This window comes from Malaya genurostris, chromosome 3, assembly GCF_030247185.1.
Source record: "Malaya genurostris strain Urasoe2022 chromosome 3, Malgen_1.1, whole genome shotgun sequence".
Lineage (NCBI taxonomy): Eukaryota > Metazoa > Arthropoda > Insecta > Diptera > Culicidae > Malaya > Malaya genurostris.
This window is the reverse complement of record NC_080572.1, coordinates 127,716,728-127,739,868: the sequence shown is the minus strand read 5'-3', so window position 1 is coordinate 127,739,868 and position 23,141 is coordinate 127,716,728. Positions and strand designations below refer to the sequence as shown.

The following is a 23,141-nucleotide window of genomic DNA, read 5'->3' as shown; positions in this document are numbered from 1 at the left end:
TACTTAAGATAAAAGGTATAAATTTTTGAGAATATTTGCTAACAACTAAGAGCATACCTTTGAGGAGTTTGATCTTAAAATAAAATCGACTATTATCTCTGCGAATCCAAAAGAGATGACCGGCCATCATGTAAGATAAACGATATGAATTAAATAGGTCTATTGCATCAATAGCCATCTCAGTAAAGTCGCCATATTATTTTGCCGATTACTCGACTTTCAATCAAATTTCCTACTTACCCTGAAAGACAATCTATCAAACAGAGACAGCAGTTCTCACTCTAACTAATGGTTTTCGTATATGAGATGACTACTGGAGCCTTTACCCTATGTATGATTGAAATATTTTCATCATTTCCGCCTGTCGGCTTTACTTGCAGTTTTTGGTGTAACATATACATTTGCCGACAAATCATATCAATTTATATCACGATGTGAACCTGATACAAGGAGCCTAATTTCGTTACAACACACTCCCGAAGATATGCCTGAAACATCATCCATTCAACTGTCGCATAAGAGTGTGGTGATGATGATGATGATGATGATGATGATGATGATGATGATGTCGAGATCGATTGACTAGGAAAGAGTCGTGTCCGCAGCCCATGTCTTCAAACACCAAGTAAGCAAGCGATGGTGAAAGCACAGAAACTGGAGAGGCGCATCAATCCGTGCCGTATCATCATTACCAACATCAGAGTAATAGAAGGTTGTGGCTTTATTTGCTGTTAGAGCCGATGAAAGAAAAGAAGACGATATCGAGAAATGCCTTCTGAATCTGATATGCATCTTCCACCTCGGTAAAGTTCCAGCAGCATATGTAATGTATGTTTAGTCCCATGTCACATCTGAGTGCTTATATCTACATTAGTGCTTACATCCACATTACCGCTTTTCAACGAGCAACTGCCGATATATTGAAGCTCTACAATAAGTTTATTTTTATGCAGGCTTTCCATTAGAAATGGATTAATTTATTTTTATCCTATATTAGGTATATAGCACCACAGTAACACGTGATCTAGCTAATGCTAACAGCATACAGTATTACAGTGTTTCGATACTAGATTTAAAGTACGTCAACCGAATATGTTGCTGCTATATTATTCAAGGTCATTTCAACTTGTTTCAGTTGCTTCTAGTACGCTCTTGTAATTTTAACGTAAATGAACGTAACTGATCTCGTAAACGAATTGAAATCTCACTAGAATTACTAAGTTTCAATGTATTTACAAATAAACGGCATGGTTTCAAACCGAAACCTTTCGCAGAGAAGCCTCTATAATAATATTTACTATGGAATATTTTACTTAAAATTATACTTTGAAAGCAAAAATAAACTCTTTCTAAATATTCAATCTTGTGCATTCAAAATCAATGCGTTCCAATTTAATTTGTAAACGATATCAAAAAAATTAAATTCATATCGATATCGATCTCGGTTTCAAATCAGATTTTCAAATCAACTGATGTCTATTTCATAGTATTATTGATTAACATATAAATTTAATTAATTTTGCCTTTCTTTATAGAAAGGCAATTGAATTGCAGAGAATCCGCTATTTAACGGAGGCTCGGAGACCAATAGTGTTATATACCAATCGACTCAACTCGACGAGATCGGAAAATATATGTGTGTGTACGTGCGTGCATCTTTCAACGAGTTCTTTTTACCGCGCAACATCCTCTAACATGGCTGAACCGATTTTAGCAAGCTCCTTTGAAAGCTACTGTCACAGCCATTTGATCTTCGAACTTGATTAATGGCCCCATTAATCAAGTTCGAAGATCAAATGGCTGTGACTTCTGGTTCCGGAGATATGATGGTATACTACCTTGAATTAAAAGTTCCCGGAATTTATTCAGAAAATTCAAAATACAAGATTATTCATCAAAATCGATATTGTCCCCTTCAAAGTACTCCCCTTCGACTGCAACACACTTATGCCAGCGCTTGATCCAATCCTCGAAACATTTTGCCTTTCTTTGTAGGAAGGTATTAGAATTGTTGGAAAACCGACTATTAAACGGAGCCTCGGAGACCCATAGTGTTATATACCATTCGATTCAGTTCGACGAGATCGGAAAATGTCTGTGTGTATGTGTGTCCACTTTTCGAAGATATTTTTACGCGCTCTATTTTTCCAGAAATGGTTGAACCGATTTTAACAAGCTTAGGCCCGTATAAAATCAATTGTTAGGCCATTGATCGAGTTCGAAGATCAAATGGCTGTGACTTTTGGTTCCGGAGATATAATGGTATAAGCGATGTAACCGACAAAACACGTTGTTTTTTACCGCTCTAATGTTAATAAGGGTACCAATATTTTGGGATCACCTATAATATTGTAAAGCGCTGTTGTTCAAAAGTTTAAGCTCTTCATGCAAAATTTGAGCTAAATCGGATATGGGTAAGAGGTGCTGCCCGGCGGTTAAAGTTTGAAAATTTTCGATCTTGAAAAAGCACCATAAGGGAATGAAATTTCCGAAATTGAATTTTTTTTATGTCAAACGTCTTAGAATTGCATGAAACGTCGAGATTTAGTGTCAGACTTTTGTCAACCCTAAACCCTCCCTCCCCCCAGCCCTATGGTGAATTTACAAGATATATAAAAATTTCACTAAGTGAACTAAGAAGGGTTTTTTAGATTAGCATCACTCTTCTCATTACGTCTCATTACGTCCAAATAATACTCTTTGTTGACGGTCTGGCCTTGAGGAAGGAATTCATGATACACAACACTCTTGTAATCAACGAAAACTATTAGCAAATTCTTAGCAAATTCTTAGCTGTAAGCGAATTCTTTTTCGACTGAAAACGACGTGGTTTGGCCGCGGAACATTCGGTGTACGCCATTTACTCGCTTGATATAAGGATTGCACCTACACCTAAATCCACGTGTCGTATCCAGTAATAATCCGTTTGATGAGTGATGATCCTTTTGATCACGATCAAAGATCACTTGTCTGTCACTTTCGGCTCCGAAGATATAATGGTATAAGTGACGTTATTTTCTTAGAGATGGCTGAACATATATCAACAAGCTTAGGCTCGTTTGAAAGCTTCTATTGAGTCATTGATCAAGTTTAAAGATCAAATTGCTGTAATTTCCGGTTCTAGATGTATAATGGCATAAGTGACGTAATCGACTAATTCAGCTTTTCTCATCGGCTCAAACTTCTCGAAAATAATCAACGAATTTCGATAAACTTAGACTTATTTAAAAGCTAGGCTCTGATCAAGTTTGGGACATTATTCCAAACATTCCCGGATTTGGGAGATGTAATCTTATATATGACTTAACCGACAAACGTGTTATTCAGTTATTTGATAACCTCACAACATAACCGTTCTACACATAACTGTCCTGGAATGGAATGCAAAATATAATAGATTGAGGGTATGATCTCATAAAAGAAATTATGAGACTTTTTAATTGGGAAGAGAAAGACATTATCGCACCAATACGTAGTAAGGATTAGTAAGAGTTTTTTTTCTGTGCATGTTTGGCACGAGAAGATAAAATTTATGTTTTATTACGCATTATTTGATCGCGTTTATTTTTAAACCATGCATATATGCCACAAACTCTTCGTCAGGTCAATTTTACATGGAAATGACTGTTTGGTTTCTGTCAGAACATTCACAGTATGAAATCATCATTTATTGTTTATTCATTTATTTGTATCAATTTCATTCATACCTAAAGAAACACTTCTAAGACTATCTGTAAATCCCTATCACATATTCGATTTGATCAAAGTGTAAGGTACGGGGTATGTTCCTTCCATGAATGGTAAGCGTGTCATCATAACGAAAATTGAAAGTGCGCCCGTTTACATCCCACGAAGCTGTTTAGTATTTTTTTTTTGTGAAACTTAATCCGACAGGACACAAAAATAAACACGAGCCTTCAGTGATACCAACAACACGCTGGAATTCTAACATGCAATGGACTGTGCACCAGCAATCAACGAAGCGTTAAAACGGCTCATCACTTTTCAGATTTCGAGAAAAAACCTGGCCACAGGAGACCGACTGAGATGCTCTTCAAAGCCAATGAAATGCAACCGCCAAAGTTTGTAATAAATTATTTATGAATGAACACCGATGGGTTTTAATAGCACAGCCGAGATTATGATATTTGATACTTTTTGATTTGTTCGCTTCCTTTGTTGCGACTGTCCTCGGAAACTTTGAGCCACCACACAACGTCACATTCTCCGTACGGGAATGTTTCAGAATGCGGTGAATGATATATAGCGTAAACTCGAAGTGTAAAAATGATTGACGCAAAGCTGAAGATCCGGTTTTCAACATTTGTTTTCGGGATTTAAAAATTGGACTGCAGCCACATTGATTGGCGTAAGTAATCATCGAATGTGTTTCAGGCGGCTTTAATAAGCTGGAAACATGTTTTTGGTTTAGTGAACCGCTAAATGATAACTGTACCTTCGTTAGGTGTCGGTAACAATGTGGGTGTAGGAATTCATCATCAGTGTCATATTGATTTACACAGGTTTGGATAACTATCAGTGTCCAGTTGTTGGATGTTGAAGCATTGTCAGCGAAGGAAAAAAAATCAATTGATAAACCATACGTAATTCGTACGCCAATCTATGAATAATCATACTACTAGAAAATATGTTTTTTGACATATCATATATCTATAGTATGATATGACATTAGAACATATATTCTAATTATGTTTCGCATATTCTGATAATGTTTCGTAGTTTTTGTATCATTAAACAAAACACGCAAGGAAGAAACTCAACACCAGTATTCCATATACAAGTTATATGATGTGATGATTTGCAGTCTAACAAATAAGTTATAAAATATAAATCGTCGTTTGAAATTTTTGAAATACTGTAAACCGAATTTTGGATCCACAGTAAATCGATAATCGGAGGTCGGATCCAGTTGAATTCGAAAGTTTATATAAACTTGTTCAGTTTTATTTAAAATGCAGCAGCAATTTACTTCTGCTGTATCGCAATGGATAGGGTGAATTATCATGGTGCCTTCTCATAAGTTTACTACATAAAATGAAGTCTTTGAAACATTATACTTCCAGAAAAAACTTAGTTTGCAGTGAAGAAATATGAAAATGAAGCCTTCTTGATAAGCTTAGGTCTTATTGAACGACCGTTGGTAAAATCACACTACATAAAATTAAAAAAAAAATTCTCGCAGCATAATGTACTACTATTGTGACGTTCGTCCTAAAAATTACATAATATGGTGCAATTATTACATGGAATGAGATGTCCGGGGCCTAACAAAGGAAAAGTCGATTTTTTATCGTAAAAACTTTTTTATTATTCAGTATAATATCCACCTAGAGAGCTCCACTTGACCCATGGATCCTCCAACATTTTGATGCCCTTTAAAAAAAATATTTGTTAAGGCCTTCAAGGCTTCCATTTCTGCAATGACCTCAGCATTCGACGAAAAGATAATAGTCGCTGTGGGACAGGTCTGGAGAATACGGGGGATGGTAGACCAATCCGTGCCGCAAATCATTCGATTTCACAGTTGCTGTTTTATCAGGACACGAAAATCGTCTTTTTCCATAGCTTGATGAAAATTAGAGCTCTTCTGACACGATCAGCTATTATGCAAACAATATTGAATAGATTGTCATAAATTTTGGCATTTGGCCGTCATGATGTTTGTTCTCAAGAGAAATATTCAAAGTTCGAAACTATTCGCGTCTTTTTTGTGAGAAGCCCGGGACGTTTCATTCCATGTAGTAAGTAAAATGCTGTTTTTTGTCCATCTATCGTGGTTTCTCAGTAAAAGTTAAAAGAACACAAATATGTTGACCTGGATGACCTTTTGTTATCGGTAAGACTCCAATATGTATGCTTTTTACAATACGGATGACTGCAGAAAGATTCGCTCAAATTTCACATCAACTGTGGCTGTACTTTCAAGATTTAAAATATCACCGGAAGAAAGGGCAATAACAAAGTAAATTAACATTTTTAACCTATAAATTACCTTATTTATGAGTGTTGGTGCCACATGAGTGTACATATCTATCTTCTTTTTTTACGTTTCGTCTTCGACCTATTAATGCATTAGCAGTTCATGTTGAACTGTTAGCGGTCCAATACATTTTGCACCATCTTTACTGAAGTTTCGGAAGGATGAAACTTTGTGACGGCTTTTTGGCCGTCAGTAAATAGTATTTTTCTTTACGTTTCGGCTTAGAAAAAAAAACGGTGCCCTAAGCATAAACTTAGATTAACCCCTAAATGAGCAAATAGTAGTTTTTTAAAGGTTTTGGTACTGGTTCGTACTAAGTGCACGTAACTGTTTTCTTATTCTTCTAAGCTGGTGCAGTGTTTATTGAAAGATGTTTTCGGAGTTTTGTAGTTGGATTTATATTATTCAACAACCAATCTGTTCGAAAACATTTAACTTAAACATGTACAGAAAAAGCATTGATTATTTTCAATAAGTACTACTAACAAATTGGATTGTATTTACTCATATTTGAACAAGTAAATCAAAGCAGGTCATCACGCCGGGTGTCGAACATTATGTCTTTTTAACGTCAGTTTCAGTGAATTAACTAATATTTTTTGGTATAGTCAACATTTCTGTCGATTTGTGGAGTACAAATTATTCGATGGACAGACTTTATGAATATTCAGCGTATATGAGTGAGTATTGGCCTACAATACTCTCCAAACAAATCATGTCATTTACTGCATGTAATCATTCAGGTCTCCCAAAGATGGCAAACTGGGTATGTTGCAAAACGACAACATTTTGAATTTGACCATAAATTGGTACTTATGAAACATAACTATTATAAAGCTTGCTTCATTTAGAATTGGAACAAACTTTTGCTCATATTGTGGCGCTCCTGGTGGACGAATTTGGAAGCTCTTGGCGCCCACGTGTCGGGAATTTTGTCAGCTTCACGTATGATTTTTGACATTCCGAAAATCGACTGTACTTTGTAAACAATCAACATGGAAGCCGAAAGAAGGAAAAAAAATTGTGCACAGTTATTTGGAAAATCCATTGTGGTCTGCATCTAAGCTAGCTAAACAGCTGAAATTGCCCAGAAATACCAAATGGCGCGTTTTCAAACGGTATAAGGAAAGATTGACGACGATTCGGACGATTGGAACTGTCGATCGGAAACTGCGTGGTAAGATGTTGAAGACGATTAAGAGGAATCCTAATCTGTCGGACCGTGATTTTGCCAGAAACTTTGGTACTGCCCATAGTACCGTGAGAGAAACTCGACTCCGGGAAGGAATCAAGTCGTATCGAGGTAGCAAACAGCCAAATCGAACCATAAAACAGAATAGTGTGGTCAAAATTAGTGCTCGGAAACTATATGACCAGGTGCTGACCAAGTTCGACGGGTGTCTTCTGATGGACGATGAAACCTATGTCAAGGCTGACTTCAGGCAAATCCCAGGCCAAAGATTTTACTTGGCAACGACTCGGGGGGAATTTTGCCGTTCATTCGATCCCACGACCATCCTGTAATGTTTTGGCCAGATTTGGCAAGCTGTTATTACAGCAAAGCCGTTTAAGAATGGTATGCAGAGAAACCCAAGTAACATTTTTAATATTATTAAATACTTGTAGCTGTCTTCAATGCTACATAATAAATCTTGCAATAAAACTTTAAACTCCACGAAAACCTACTGAAAACCTCTATAAGAGCATGTTCCTGCAAAGTGGACCATTCTTCATAAGGTTTATAAATCAAAATGAAGAATCAGCATAAACCTGCTTTAAAACTCCAAATTCAAGAAAATTTTGAAACCAGCTTTACGATCAACATTAAATTTCTTTGGATGGAATGAATTCCGCTATGAATAAACTGTCGTTTTGATGATATTTTTCTTGACTATGTGTGTCATATCTACTTTGAATGCAATCAGTAAGAATATATTATATTTTACTTACGAGTTTGAGACCTTTTTCCGAATGTAAAAACTTTATGCGCTTTTATTTTTATCGTGAATGTAAGGATAAAAATAAGAATTATAACTAATCGCCTTGAAATAAATGCGGTTTTTGCGAAAGTCTCCATGATTTATGAAAATTATTTTTTGTGATTCATCGTCATTTTTGTATAAAACTATTCTGTGGCGATAAAACTTGTGCATACGATCTGAAAATGAATCATGAAAGTCCAACATATTGCCTCGTTTTTGCATTTCGAAGTTTATTTGATGTCAATAAATGCTACGGTATAGAACATCATAATCACAGACTAACAGACATGACAGTATGTGTAAATTCTTATAAAAATAATTTTTCGTGATGCACTAGTTCCACCTATATTGTACTGCGCGAACTATTTACTATCTGTACACCCCTTGTGATATGTACAAGTTTTTTTACTAGTTGGTTTCCCCTCGTTTGTCAACACCGATCAGCTGCTTGCAGGGATGCCTGATTTCATCAAAATATTTGAAAATGAATCGTCACAATAAATTATTGGATTACGTTGATAATATATTTAACTTTTTCGCGATGTTGGAAGGTAACCATTTATTTGACTCAACGTCCCAAATAAAGGAATATTCAAAATGACCGTTAAAATGATTGAAGAATCTAATTTGAGTGTCCTGTCTGTTAGTCTGTGTCATAATGGCGGCCATGAAATTCCTTTTAATGCAAATTACACTTAACCTAAGAAGCAATAAATCAAATAGCCTACAACTAATGTGTCATAAATGTACTTTAGAACCCTCAAATTTACTCTGAGTGAAATTGTCATAGAATGAACACGCACACACACAAAACTAGATTTATGAAAGAATTTAACTGGCAATAATGTTTTAAAGAAAATGTTTGAAAGCAATATTAAGAGTGTTTGCATGGTTTTATTGTAGTGCAAATTGTTTTATTTTAATTTTATTTTTAGTGCAGGTAAAGGGTTTTTATAGAAGCTTTGAAACATATGATATTACTGGTTAAAAGAGACACTTATTATAGTTGGCATAAAACAGGTAGTGATTGAAAAATCAATTACAAAACTCCTATAAATTATAATCAAAACCATAAGGCATTCGAATTGTTACTTGGGAAGTGGTCCAGTTTGTTCCGAAAAACCTTAACCCACTCAACTGCCCCCAGTTCCGCCCTATTGAGAAATACTGGGCAATCATGAAGAGGAGACTCAAGGCAAAGGGAAACGTTGTCAAAGACATCAATCAGATGACGACCTGGTGGAATAAGATAGCTAAAACGATGGACGAAGAAGGTGTGCGCCGCCTACTGAGCCGTGTTACAGGAAAAATTCGAGAATTCCTTCAAAACCGTGACGAATAATTTTATCCGTATTTTTTCTTAAAAGTATGAAGAAAACGCTACATTTGTATAAAAAAAGATCTTGAATACAATAATAAATAACTGAAATACAGGCAATTGTCTTTGTTCCAATTCTATTTGAAGCAAGCTTTAATCGTTTTAACCATAGTAATTTCAAAATGAGTGTGACATAACTTTCAAGAAAAGTTATTTTGTATTATTTTGAATCGCCAAAATACCATAGGATAAGGATTATAGATTTCATAGATTACCAAAATATTGAGACAAATTCTTTACTGAACTAGGAAATAGCGCGTTTAGTGAATCTCTAAAATGTAGTTTTAGACTATTAAATGAACAAGTCGTTTTCTAATAAACTAGAACTCGTTCCTAAACTTCTCGTTTGTGATGAACGCTACGAGACTGTATTGTTCTATATATTCTCACCCCGAAGACCAAAAATGTGTAACAGCTCCAATAGTCATCTCAGCTACAGTAGTCATCTCATATACGAAAACTATTAGTAAGAGTGAGATCTGCTGTCTCTGTTCGATAGATTGACCTTAAGGGTAAGATGAAAACAGTGCATTTGCTTCGAGTTTTCGCGTCGATGTTGCAGCAGTATTTAACAATGTTCAAACTATTTTTTCTGCGAAATTGGTGCTTAGAGCCGAAGCAAAAATAATGTATCCGATATAAATACAATTCGTTGATTGAAAGCCGAGTTATCGGCAGAATAATATCGCTACTCTACTAATGAGATGACTATTGGTACAATAGCCCTACATGAAAGTGTGAATTCGGAAGTCAGGAAGCTTATAAAAAATTTTCGCCCCTCTAAGTGATGGTATAAAAATTTTTACAAACTTTACACTATAATTCCGGAACCGGAATTCGGATCCAAATTAAATTCAGAAGTTTTGTGTAGGACCATAAGACCATTAATTTGAATCAAAGTTTTTTGAAATCGGTCACGCCATCGCTGAGAAAGGTAAAATTTTTACATTAATCATCTTTAACTCCGGAACCGGAAGTCAGATACGAATGAAATCCGGAAGTTTTGTGAAGAACCATGAGACCAGTCTATCAAGTCTATCAGTTCAATCTAAGCTTTTGAAAATCGGTCATGCCAGAAAAAAAAGAGAATGAGAAAAATTAATACACATATTTTGATTTTTTGCACATTTTACCCCATAACTCCGAAATCGGAAGTCAGATTCAAACAAAACTCAGGAATTTTTTATGGGACCACTAGAACTTTCATTTGAATAGAAGTTTGTGAAAATCGGTTTAGCCATCTTCGAGGAAAGTTGGTGCATTTATTTTCACATTTTTTTGCTCATTTTACCTCATAATACCGGAACCGGAAGTCGGATCCCAATAATATTCAGGAATTTTGTATGCGACCACACGAACTGGCATTCTTCAAAATAATTTTCTTAGATTCTTAAAAGAATAATCCAAATCGGTTTGTTTGACGGTCTACTGATAAAAACTATCAATTGGAGAAGATTTGAAGTCGATTTAGAAAACTTTTTACGCTTTTCAGTGATGGTATAAAATTTTTAACACTTTTACCCTATATTTCCGGATATCAGGAATTACGTATGGGACCATAGGACCTTTCATTTGAACCACATATTTTCATTTTTTTGCACATTTTACCCCATAACTCCGGAACCGGGAATCGGATTCAAATAATATTCAGGAATTTTGTATGGACCACAAGACCTTTCATTTGAATCTAAGTTTGTGAAAATTAGTTCAGCCATCTCCGAAAACAGTTGGTGCACTTATTTTCACGTTTTTTTGCACATTTTACTCCATAAAACCGGAAACGGAAGTCGGATCCAAATGATATTCAGGAATTTTTTCATGGGGCCACACGACCTTTCATTTGAATCTAAGTTTGTAAAAATCGGTCCAGTCATCCCGAGAAAAGTTACTGCAAACATACGTACATACGTTACATACACACATACGCACACACATACGCACACATACACGCACACACACGCATACACACACAAACACACACACACACATACACACACACACACACACACACACACACACACACACACACACTCATGATATATGACACTAGGCCCTCCGGTTTCACAGTGATTACATAACCTTTCTATATGAGAAAGGCAAAAAGAATTGATCTTAAAAATGTGAAGTCAAATTAAAAGAACTACAATTCTTTATTGCAATGAAATTTTGTTCCAACATTGATAATCATGTTCCCTGCCAACATGTATTGTAAGATGCGAAATTTAAAGAGAAAACAATTATTCTAACCAAAACTTTTTCTAATTGTTTGACACAATTATTTGACACTTTATGAAAATATGGGACAACTATCACGTGTACAACTTTGCTTCCGCCGTTTTCCTATAGGTGGCTGTACCGGCTGAGGCTGGTTAAAATACATAGATGATAATGCCTTTAAAGTGAGTGTGTACAGTGCCTAACGAATTGTCATCGCCGTTTCAGTGACAGTTGTTCTTGTTTTCGTATTATTCACGCTCGAAAATGTTTGTTTATGTGCCCAATTCTCGCCATTTGCAGGAAGTATTACTTTTCTGTTACAATTCGAAAAAAAGCATCGGCCTCACGTCGCAAAAGTGGTCAAAAAGTACCTGGAAACGCTGAAATGGGAAGTCTTGCCCCACCCGCCGTATTCCCCAGATGTCGCTCTCTCTGACTTCCACCTATTCCACGGTGGAATAGGCACACGGCCTGACAGATCAACATTTTCAATCCTTCGAAGTGTTGGAAAAATGGATTGCTTCATGGATAGCGTCAAAAACGGACTCCTTTTTTCGAGCCGGGATCCGGAAATTTTCGGAAAGATGGGAGAAAAATGTCGCTAGCGACGGACAATACTTTGAATAATACATCTGTAAGCACTTTTTCGCAATAAACCTTTAAATTTTGGAAAAAAAAAACGGCGGAAGCAAAGTTGTACACCTAATAGCAATAAGGTATTCGATTAAATTTTCTCATAAATTATGTTTCATTGAAATCTTGTATTAGTTTGGACAATAAATAGTTTTGGTATGAATTTTTTTTCCTTGAAAGTGCCCATCTTGCAATATAAGAAAAATATATTGATAGGGACCATAAACACCTATCTTGGGACAACATTTTATCAAAATCAAAAAAAAAATACTACAAAAATGTCAAACTAATAATTATATCACATGTCTTATTATGGCTGAAAATTAAACAAATTGAACATTGTCTTTCATATTAGATTTTATATAGTTCCCCTTTCAATATAAATTAAAACTAGGCAAAGGGTTTACTTCTATTTTTCATTTCTATCTGTTCTTTTCAACTACAGCTCAATTTCACACAGCTTCTCAGATTTTACAAAATCTTTCAACCAGATTGTATATCAAGTTTATTTATTTCGCTAAAGATTATTACACTAGACTGGAGCGCTGAGAGTGTACCCTACTTATTCTTCACACCAAATTCCCATCCACAACAGAACATTTGTTCAGAAAATTATTGCTCATTAGCAATTGTTGGTGATCATGGCAGACACCGTTTTATCTCGAAGTGGTTCACTGGAGCTATATACTTTGTACTATTTATGTTTTACTTTGATAATCAGATTGGACTCTCCCAACATTGATAAGTCGGGTTTCATATGGCGCAATAATAAGATGCTGAATTAATTAGGAACTGTTATTCGAGTCTTGTTTGTATTTCAGCCAAAAGTTTTATGTGTTATAATACTAAAACTAAATTGGAAGGAACTGATTTTTTGATGAAGGGTGTGACAATTTAGTTTACATTAGTAAGGCTTTTGGTTCTAAAAGATTAATGATTGCCACAAAAAGTACAAGAGCGCTTTCTATCGAAATTCTACAGTTATTTGTTATTGTACTATTTATCAAATAAAGCAAATTGATTTAATGCAAGGATTGAAACTTTCACGTAAACTGTAAATGCACACTAATATATTTTTTAAGCAGCCGTTGGTTGTGCTGCTTTGAATCACGTGGCATGGCATCATTGGTATTTTCCCCGGCTGACAGCAAAAAAAATCATATCCGTCCTAGACTACTACCGAAATAGGGGTTGCTTCTACCCTACGAACATTGGAAACATTGTTTATTTATAGGTATTTCTGTATGTCGATCGGTGCGCTACCGAGCAATGGAAATACAAGGCGCATGCAAACGGGTATGTGAGGCATCGCGTCATAGCAAACAGTGCTTCATGCTAGCACATGATAGTCCCGACGTCGTCATCATCATCACGGTGTGGTTAATATTGCAAATACTTCAATAAACATATAAACATTTACTCAGATAGCGTTAACCAATATAATATTTTACGCTGCAGAAAGTTCCAAATATGTTATAGCTGGGATTCAAAAATATTTCAACTGATCTGTCATATGTTCTATTCACAGACTCCACATAATCTCCAGAAAAGCAATTAACTACCAATCGGTTGTGAAGTGGCCAGAATTTAAGTAACAAGATTCCCGATCATCACAAATATTTATTTAAAACTTTTTCAACGTTCCTCATCACATCAACAACTCCGTTTCGTTGCCCTCGGGATCTTAGTGCTAAGGCAGTGTGCTTGTAAATTGTTTATTATAAAAGAAACTCCGTTTCGTTAGTGAGTATCTAAGATACTTTAAAACTAAATACACAAATCATTGTTGCAATAAATACACCGAATCCTCCCGGTGAACGACCGACGGCTTTTTGTATTTACTTGAAATGTTTGCTATTCGCTAACTCATGATCCTTAGAACGGATTCATTTTAACATTAAGCATTTATTGATTAGCGATATGTTTAATTCTTGCTTCTAATGAACAAATGAAAACATTCCAGTTCCCGCATTAATTTCAAATGTCAAACAAATCAGAAAACATTAACGCTATTTACAAATCGTCCTTTTCGAACCCACCTAGTAATACTTTTCCCTACCTTTCACTGTTCAATTGTAGAAGAAATTTCAACACTCGATAAATTTACCCTCTCTATGTGCTTTAATTAGAATTTCATCGTGGTATTCATTACTTTCGCCGCTTACTTGGTTGTTGGTGTTTATATCCCCGACACAATATTGTACAAACGCAACCGCAGCTATTTTGCATGGTAAGCGGCTTGTGTGTTGTAAAAGATTTCAATGAGTATATGTCAGGACTCGCCTAGGATGATTGCTCTCAATCAAGAATGTTTTAAAGGTAATTTCAAGAAGGGTCGGTGAGTATATACTTCAGTCGAGTACTGTGATGGGCATACTTACATCGTATTTGTTTGGCCTCATTGTACCTTTTTATTTTTTATTAATAAAATGTCACATTCGTTAATGCTACTGAACAGATAGCCACCGATCCAGATTGCGGGAGTTATTTCCGAAAGGTTTGATAAACACATATAAAAACCGTTTGTAAACACCACTCAAAGCAATGATTAGAAATTGATTATGAAAGGAATTTTTCCACGAACTTGGCTGCTTGATTTTTTTTAAGGATTTATTACGCTACTTTCTCGTTTATCACTTTTCACACATTTCGAGAGGCGTCACGAGAAGTTGGTTAATGGAACTTTACAAATATTTGTTCAGTATTTACTTGGCACAAATTTAAAACCACATTGGTCCACTGGATACACTGAATATCAGAGCTTTCATTTCCATGTGCTACTTTGCCCGTTTTTACGCGTCAAACTTTGAATTTCCAAAGAAATATTTAAAAAGCTCGTCTTTTTTACATTCAATTGAATATTTATTTAAGTTTAACTCTATCATCAGCGTCGGTTACATCTGCTTCTTTCTTATGCTTTTCATTCATAAACTCATCATCTTCAGTGCACATTATACTTTCAATTTTATTCCTGTGCTCTTTTGATGTAAGGAGAATCGTAAAACAATAAGAAATTTTCTTAATTTCCAGCTTTAGGTCACTTGACAAATTTTTCGTTTTCACTTTTTTTGCTTTTCAATCATTCAATTTTTCTCATATGAATTTGGATATAACATCAACCAGTATAAACGAGCCGCTAAATTCACGTGCATGCACCCAAAGCTCAGGTTGAGGACGAATCGAAAATAAATCGTTATCAGGAGGCTGATAATTTTGTTGATTAACCGAAAGCGCGAATCACATAACAGATACTCTTTAATTTCATGTAAACACTCTGCTAAGGTTAGAATTGTGATGATTGAAATCGACTGAAGCACTTTCCCGATGCAGGTAATATACGGAAGGAAAAAAGTAAATCACATTTATACAGCTTAATGGCACTGTATGTCCACCGTCGGCCCGCAATCTTCAATCTCTTGCGCTAGTATCCCTGCAATCGAGTCCACCACAATTCAGCCTGACTATACAAAACATCACACACATTAGAGTTGTTCACTGTACGAGGCGCAAAAGAGTACTAAATGCTCGACACGAGCTGAGTGTGTTTGCAACCGTGTGCCGGTTGGCTGCAACGATCGCAGTCTGCTGCTGCTGTTGTTGCTGGATAGTTTCTTCACGCAGCGATTGCTCTCATAGCGATTTCCGCCTTAGAGGAGTTCACTGTTTTGTGACTGTTGTACGAGGGTTCGCTTTGTCTCACCGAACGTTTGCAATGTGACACAGAAAGGGGTTTCAACAGTAAGATTCTTATGTTGAGTAGCCTGCAACATTCCCGGGGGTGGGTGACGATGTTCAGTTACATGACGTTACTTCGACGGTTGAATTTTGCTTGAAATTCAGAGAAGGTAGAACAATATTTTGGTAATAACAATAGACTATTCCATTATGTATTATACGCATTTATTTGAACGGTCAATCATATTGATGATTTAAAATTTGATAAGTCTACGTTTGAGGGATTTTACGTGAACTGTTAGATGATCTAGTAAAAAATGTGTTGGCTACTTGTAACATTACACTGAAAATAATTATGAATTTTACTAGTGACATAATTCTACAAACGATACAAATACGATTCACTTAACTTTTCAAATGACGCAATATTCCATTCGCACAGAATTTTATAGGCTCCGAGTGAAATTTGCATTATGTATCAATTATTCATAACCCGATATGTGCTTCTGTGGTTCAGTCGATTAAATGGCGTGTTTTGTGATCGAATGTTTCAAGTCGCGCTGTTGCTTATCGATCTTTTGTTTTTTATTTCATTCGATTTCTAGCCATATAATTTTCAAATCACACAATTTTACATGTTTTTGAATATAAATTTGTATGAAATACGACGTTCCGACGTTTCGACAGGATCTTATGAGATGTAAGATTACAAGATTTTTTCGAACTGTATACCGTTACATTATAGAATCGTATTGTCGACAAATCACCATGTGCAAAATACATGTGTTTCTCGGACAATAGATTATATAAAAAGGTGTTCAAAACCGGCGAAAGACCATGCTGGTGCAGCTTCTTAGATAGGATATTTATAGAAACTGAATCAAAAGCGCTCTTGATATCTAGAAATACTGATGCCATTTGTTCTTTACGAGCAAATGCCATTTGAATTTCTGTTGAGAGAAACGCAAGACAATCGTTCGTTCCTTTACCCCTGCGGAAACCAAATTGTGTATCTGAAAGCAAGCCATTAGTTTCGACCCAATTGTCTAGACGGAAGAGAATCATTTTTTCGAATAACTTCCGGATACAGGAAAGCATAGCAATCGGCCGATACGAATTGTGATCGGAGGCTGGTTTCCCAGGTTTTTGAATGGCGATAACTCATACTTGTCTCCAGTCGTGTGGAACAATATTACCCTCGAGGAACTTGTTGAATAAATTCAACAAGCGCCTTTTGGCAGAGTCAGGAAGATTTTTCAACAAGTTGAATTTAATTCTGTCTAGCCCCGGGGCTTTATTGTTACACGACAAGAGCGCAAGTGAGAACTCTACTATCGAAAAAGGTGTTTCGTTTGTATTCGAAGTCGCGGTGCGAGATATCTTCTGTTCCGGAACAGAATCAGGACATACTTTTTTAGCGAAATCGAATATCCAGCGGTTAGAATATTCCTAGCTTTCGTTTTGGTTGCGCATTCGTCGGGCTGTGTTCCAAAGAGTGCTCATCGATGTTTCTTTGGTTAATCTGTCAACAAACCGTCGCCAGTAACTTAGTTTCTTTGCTTTCACTAAGTTCTTCATTTGCTTATCTAGCGCTGCGTAATTTCTATAATTATCAGGTGTTCTATATTTTCTGAACTTTTTGAATGCTAAAGATCTTTCCGCGTTCAGTGATGAGCACTCTTTGTCCCACCACGGATTGGGAGGACGAATGTTAGTATTCGCGCCGGGTATACGTTTCGTCTGAGCTTGAATCGCAGTGTCGAGAATCAAGCCAGCCATAAACGTATACTCTTTCTCCGGAGGAAGTTCTTGTGTTGTTTCTAGTTTCTCAGATATCGATATTGCGTAGCAATCAATATTTAGTGTGAGGTCATACAAAACATTGATTGTTTCCGATGGTCTTAATCCGCTGGCGATTGAAATTACGATAGGCAGATGATCGCTACCGTGGGGATCAGGGATTACCTTCCACGTGCAATCCAACCGTAGCGATGTCGAGCAAAGGGATAAGTCCAGCGCACTTGGTTTGGTGGTGGTGCGGGAATTCGTGTCATTTCTCCCGTATTCAAGATTGTCATATTGAAGTTGTCGCAAATATCATAAATCATAGCTGATCTGTTATCATCATGAAGACAACCCCATCCCGTACCGTGAGAGTTAAAGTCTCCTAAAACTAACGTCGGTGCGGGAAGAAGTACCCAACTGAGGCTCTAGGGGGAATATAGATGGAAGCAATACAAAGGTGCCTTTAATTGTGACATGACATGCGACAACTTCAATACCTGATATCGAGGGGAGGTTAATTCGAAAGAAGGAATAGCACTTTTTGATCCCCAAAAGTACTCCTCCGTAGGGATTATCTCGATCCAGGCGAATAATGTTAAAATCGTGGAAGTTTAGTGATACATCAGAAGTTAACCAAGCTTCGCACAATGCAATTGCGTCACATTTCAGATTATTTACTAAGTATTTAAAAGGATCTATTTTCGGGATGATACTTCTACAGTTCCACTGTAAAACAGTGATCGAATCCTTGTCCTCGTTCGAAAAATTAGCCATCGAAGGAAACGATTGCTGAGAGGAGGGGCCATTTTGCAGTCAGCTGCATCAAAAACATTTTAACTTTTGGTAGGAAAGTCATCAAAATACCTTTTAGGGGGTCAGAAATGATGAAGACGGTAAATATAAAGTCCCCGGAAGTGTTGGATATTCTTTCTCCGATTTCAAGTCTCCGGAACTAGGAGCTTTTGGCTTCGTCTTTTCGTTTTTTTTACCAACACTTCCTTCTGCTGTTACTTTTGCAGGGCCTTCAAGAGATATCTTCGAACCCTTGCTAGGGAGTTTAGGAGATGATATATTTTTCCTCTTCTTAAAACTACGAGGGACAGTTGAAGATGTACCTTCTTGAGGATCGTCAGAGTCGCAATCCTCCGCAGACAAGCAGGTGTAGGTGGTGTGGCGATTTTCAGCATTTCTGCGAACGAACGGTTTGATCGTTGCTTGAGAGATCGTTTCAAATGATCTCCACGCAATTTATACGCAGAACATGCTGTGAGGTCATGCGGGGCCGCCCCACAGTAAAGACACTTTTCAATGTCTCTGTCGCAAACGCCATCCGCATGACTCTCTCCACACTTCGAGCAGCGGGGCCGATTTCCACAATGGGAAGCTGTATGTCCTAGTTGTTGACAACTAGTGCAATTCATTACCCGTGGTACGTAAAGTCGTACAGGTAGACGAACCCTGTCCAGGAGAACGAATTTCGCAAAGCCGAGCCGGAGAAGGTCACCCGATACGAGTCTGAGTGGGGATAAGACTTTGTCCCATCCGCGGCGATCGATACTGAATGCAAACGTTTGCAGTCCAGTATCTTGACATTCTTAAGCAAGGGATCTTTAAAACATCCCCCCCCCTCCGTGATCACTCCGTCTATCTCGACTTCGCGAGCTGGTATATAAACGCGGTAGTCCCGCGTAAAGTGATCGTTTCGAGCGATCTCATTAGCATGTTTCAGACTGGTCAACGAGACACTGAGCTTATCGGAACGAATTTTTGAGATAAATTTCAATGTTGTTTATTTTGACGCCAAGTCTTTAGATATTTTCAAAATATTAAGCGGTTTATTCTTCTCTTTGGTCCGGAAATGAACCACATAAAGGCCGGCCGAGGGTGAAGGCTCTTCGGGATACTGTTTAACTCGGTGAGTCTTACTATTTGGAGCAGATTTAGAATCTGTTTCCATTTTATCTTCGGGGAGCAGGGCAGTATCAAATGGACTTGCCATGGCGCGGTTGAGGTTCCGCGCAAATTATAGGTGGAGTCAAAATATAAGACGATAAAGGGACACGAAGGGAAAAAATATAATACTTAGCTAATGATCCGTAGCAACTCGGCCGCTGAGGCCAAGCGTTAGTTACAACGACCTCTGAGAATTAATAAGCACACAGCACCGGTTCACGGTACCACACTAAGCGTCCGTTTACTGTTCGTATTGTTTTAACACAATAACACCCGGCACTGTCTAACGGTATTTATTGTTTATACTGTATTGATCTATTGCACAAGCTCACGAATACAAAAGATTTGATATTAAATGACCTTGAAACGGATTAGAATGGATTAACGCACAGCTGCTCTAATGCAAACTACCATCCGATCGATACGACGGTCACGAAAGGAATGAATAGAATATGATGTCATTTGAGAAGTTAAATAGTTATGACTTGTATCGTTTGAAGAATTATGTCACCTGTGAATTTCATAATTTTTTTCTGTGTATCATTTGAACACTTTATTACTTCTGAGCAGTGTAATGAAAACCTAGAAAGAACGTATACATTTCTTAAACAATGCAAAAACACTATTTTTAGATAGTAAATCATTCACTTCAAAAATTAAGTCCTATTACTAAATACTACTACAGGAGCAGATGATGGATGAATTTAAAAACCTGTTTTAATCCATCTAGTGGTGTAATGATGCCTTTCTCATGTATAATATTGTGGCATTCTACTCAAAAATTTTCTCTTCGATTTTTGAATGAAACCAAGAGATTGCTTAAGCATTAACTAGTATAACACAGAATGTAACAGTGCTTTGCTCGCGTAGGTCATCCTTAAGAAAACGAGCTGGGTTCATTATTATACGCACTTCCGGCACCGGAACCCAAGAACCGGTATAATCGAAGTCGGTTTGTACGGCCACCAACTAACATGGCGTACAAACTCTACTAGTTTTTAAAAAATTTGAAAATTTTATGCAATTTTACTACACTACTTTAAATGATTTAAATGTTTGTTGTATCCTAAAATATGCAGTAATTTTTGGTAGGACCATAAAACCTAAGATTGACGGTTTTGAGTCCAGTATATAACATTTTTTACGGTTTTTGATCCGCCAGTTTATGTAACGGTGTACAATATTCAACACACTTTACCCTATAACTTCTGAAACAGAAGTCGGATCCGGATGAAATTCAGGAATTCCGTAGGGACCGTGAGACTTTTTATTTGAATCTAAATTTGTGGAAATCGGTCAAACTATCGCTGAGAAATGTGAGTGAGATCCATTTTGGTACATATGACAACTATTTCCGGTGCTTTCGGAACCAGATACCGGGAACCAGCATAGCCGGATTCAGGTTGTTTAGTTGCCTACTCATTATGACTATCGATTTGTGTAATTTTGAGACCAGTTTAGAAATATATTTACGTTTTTTGTTTCACCGGTTTAAGCGACGGTGTACAATGTTGTACACGCTTTACCCAATGACTCCGGAACCGGAAGTCGAATGCGGATGGAATTCAGGAATTTCGTATGGAACCATGAGACCTTTCATTTGAATCGTATACCGTTTTCGTTTATTGATCAGAGCAACCCGAGAGCTGACCCAGAGTCGCCAAAACAACTTTTGATGAGTTTGTTTTAGCAAACAAACTCGCTCTAGATCGGGCTCAAATCGCGTAGTTTCGTCTGAAAATTTTCTCGGGTCGCACCACGCATCCATGCGAGTTTGTTTATATTTTCTTTTTTATATGAGTTGTTGTTTAGGGCGCGTACCAAGTGTTCGTTTTACTCGGAGTCAGAGTCGCCCGCGTGTAGGTTCTAAAACGAAAACGGTATTAGTTTGTCAAAATTGGATCAGCAATTTCCGATCACACACACACACACACACGCACACACAGATATATATATATATATATATATATATATATATATATATATATATATATATATATATATATATATATATATATATATATATATATATATATATATATATATATATATATATATATATATATATATATATATATATATATATATATATATATATATATATATATATATATATATATATATATATATATATATATATATATATATATATATATATATACATATATATATATATATATATATATATATATATATATATATATATATATATATATATATATATATATATATATATATATATATATATATATATATACATATATATAGAGAGAGAGAGAGCTCGATGAACTGAATCGAATGGTATAGACACTTGGCCAATACTTACTAACCATAATTTCAAAACCTTTCTATATGAGAAAGGCAAAAAATACCATGTACGCTTACACACGACCCCTCTGCCGGTAAATGAATTTAGGCACGATAGCATTTAATCATACTATTCCAGATACATTCACAGTTATCAGGGAGATTCTAGCTTTGGCGTCACTTAATTGAGCGATAAGTCTATATCGTACGACGACGCATGCATACTGTTTATTCCGAGAATGTTTCGTCGATAAGAAATCATATCGCTTACAGATAAAATCCGTTTTCACTTGAAAAAGATGTACAAGATATATAACTAATTGAGAAAGTGGAACTGTTTTTTGGGGTAATTATTTCCATTACTTTGTTACAGATATCAAGATTCTAGCAAAAGATTTCACTGCGTATCTCTTAATACAAAATTTGTTATGAGAATCGATGTCAAAATAAACTTTCTTCAGGCCAGATTATTATGAATCAAAGCACGTTGCTCGCTTTTCGAAGTATTGTAACCCACCAACTTTCCAAAGTCCTATTTAGTTACACTGGGCAATTGTAGAATAAACAATTAATTTTATAAACTTTTTTAATAAAAATCAACAATTTTAAAATTTCGGTCTACCATACGTGGCCGTCTAACTAAATTCTGATGAAATTTAACAGCAAACCAAGTTCGAACCAATGAGTTCATCATTTTTACGCCAGGTGCTTCCGGAACCGATATACTAGGGACCAGTATGATAAAGTATAATAAAGTCAGTTCAGCAATCAACTAACTGGCGAACATATCGAGTATCTCCCGAGACTGGTTTTAAAAAAGTCGGTGGTCCGTTCACACGATATTTTCCGAAGTTGAACTCTGACACTTCCTAATGATGTATCAAATTGATCAGGGGACTTTTCTCGAGTGCGTGAACCTCAACGTGAACTATGTGAATGTTTAGTACATATAAATATATAAACACATTAGAAAAGAAGGTGTTTCTTGTTGTTTCTATTAAAAATAAAATATTGAAACTTTTTTTTACATACACATATTAGAAGTTCACGGGCTTCTCTGTACAACGTCTTACAACAAAACAAAAGATTCGTGTTAAAGTTTATGTGCTTCGATGGAATGGCATGGAATGAGTAAATTCAAAAAACAATATCCCCACAAATATTCAAATTACAGCTTTGAAAATTTGAAATTATGTTCTTATTATCGATT

General features: G+C 36.2%; 1 protein-coding gene across 1 annotated transcript in view; it reads right to left on the bottom strand.

The window, feature by feature from the left end:
* The window catches only part of LOC131437037 (uncharacterized), an 89,232-nt gene extending 73,493 nt beyond the window's left edge, over positions 1 to 15,739 (bottom strand). Inside the window, exon 1 of the mRNA XM_058606082.1 lies at positions 14,593 to 15,739. Within this exon, the coding sequence (XP_058462065.1) occupies positions 14,593 to 14,594 (2 nt within the window). The 5' untranslated portion in view covers positions 14,595 to 15,739. The remainder of the gene's footprint in view (positions 1 to 14,592) is intronic.
* Between the last annotated feature and the right edge of the window lie 7,402 nt (positions 15,740 to 23,141).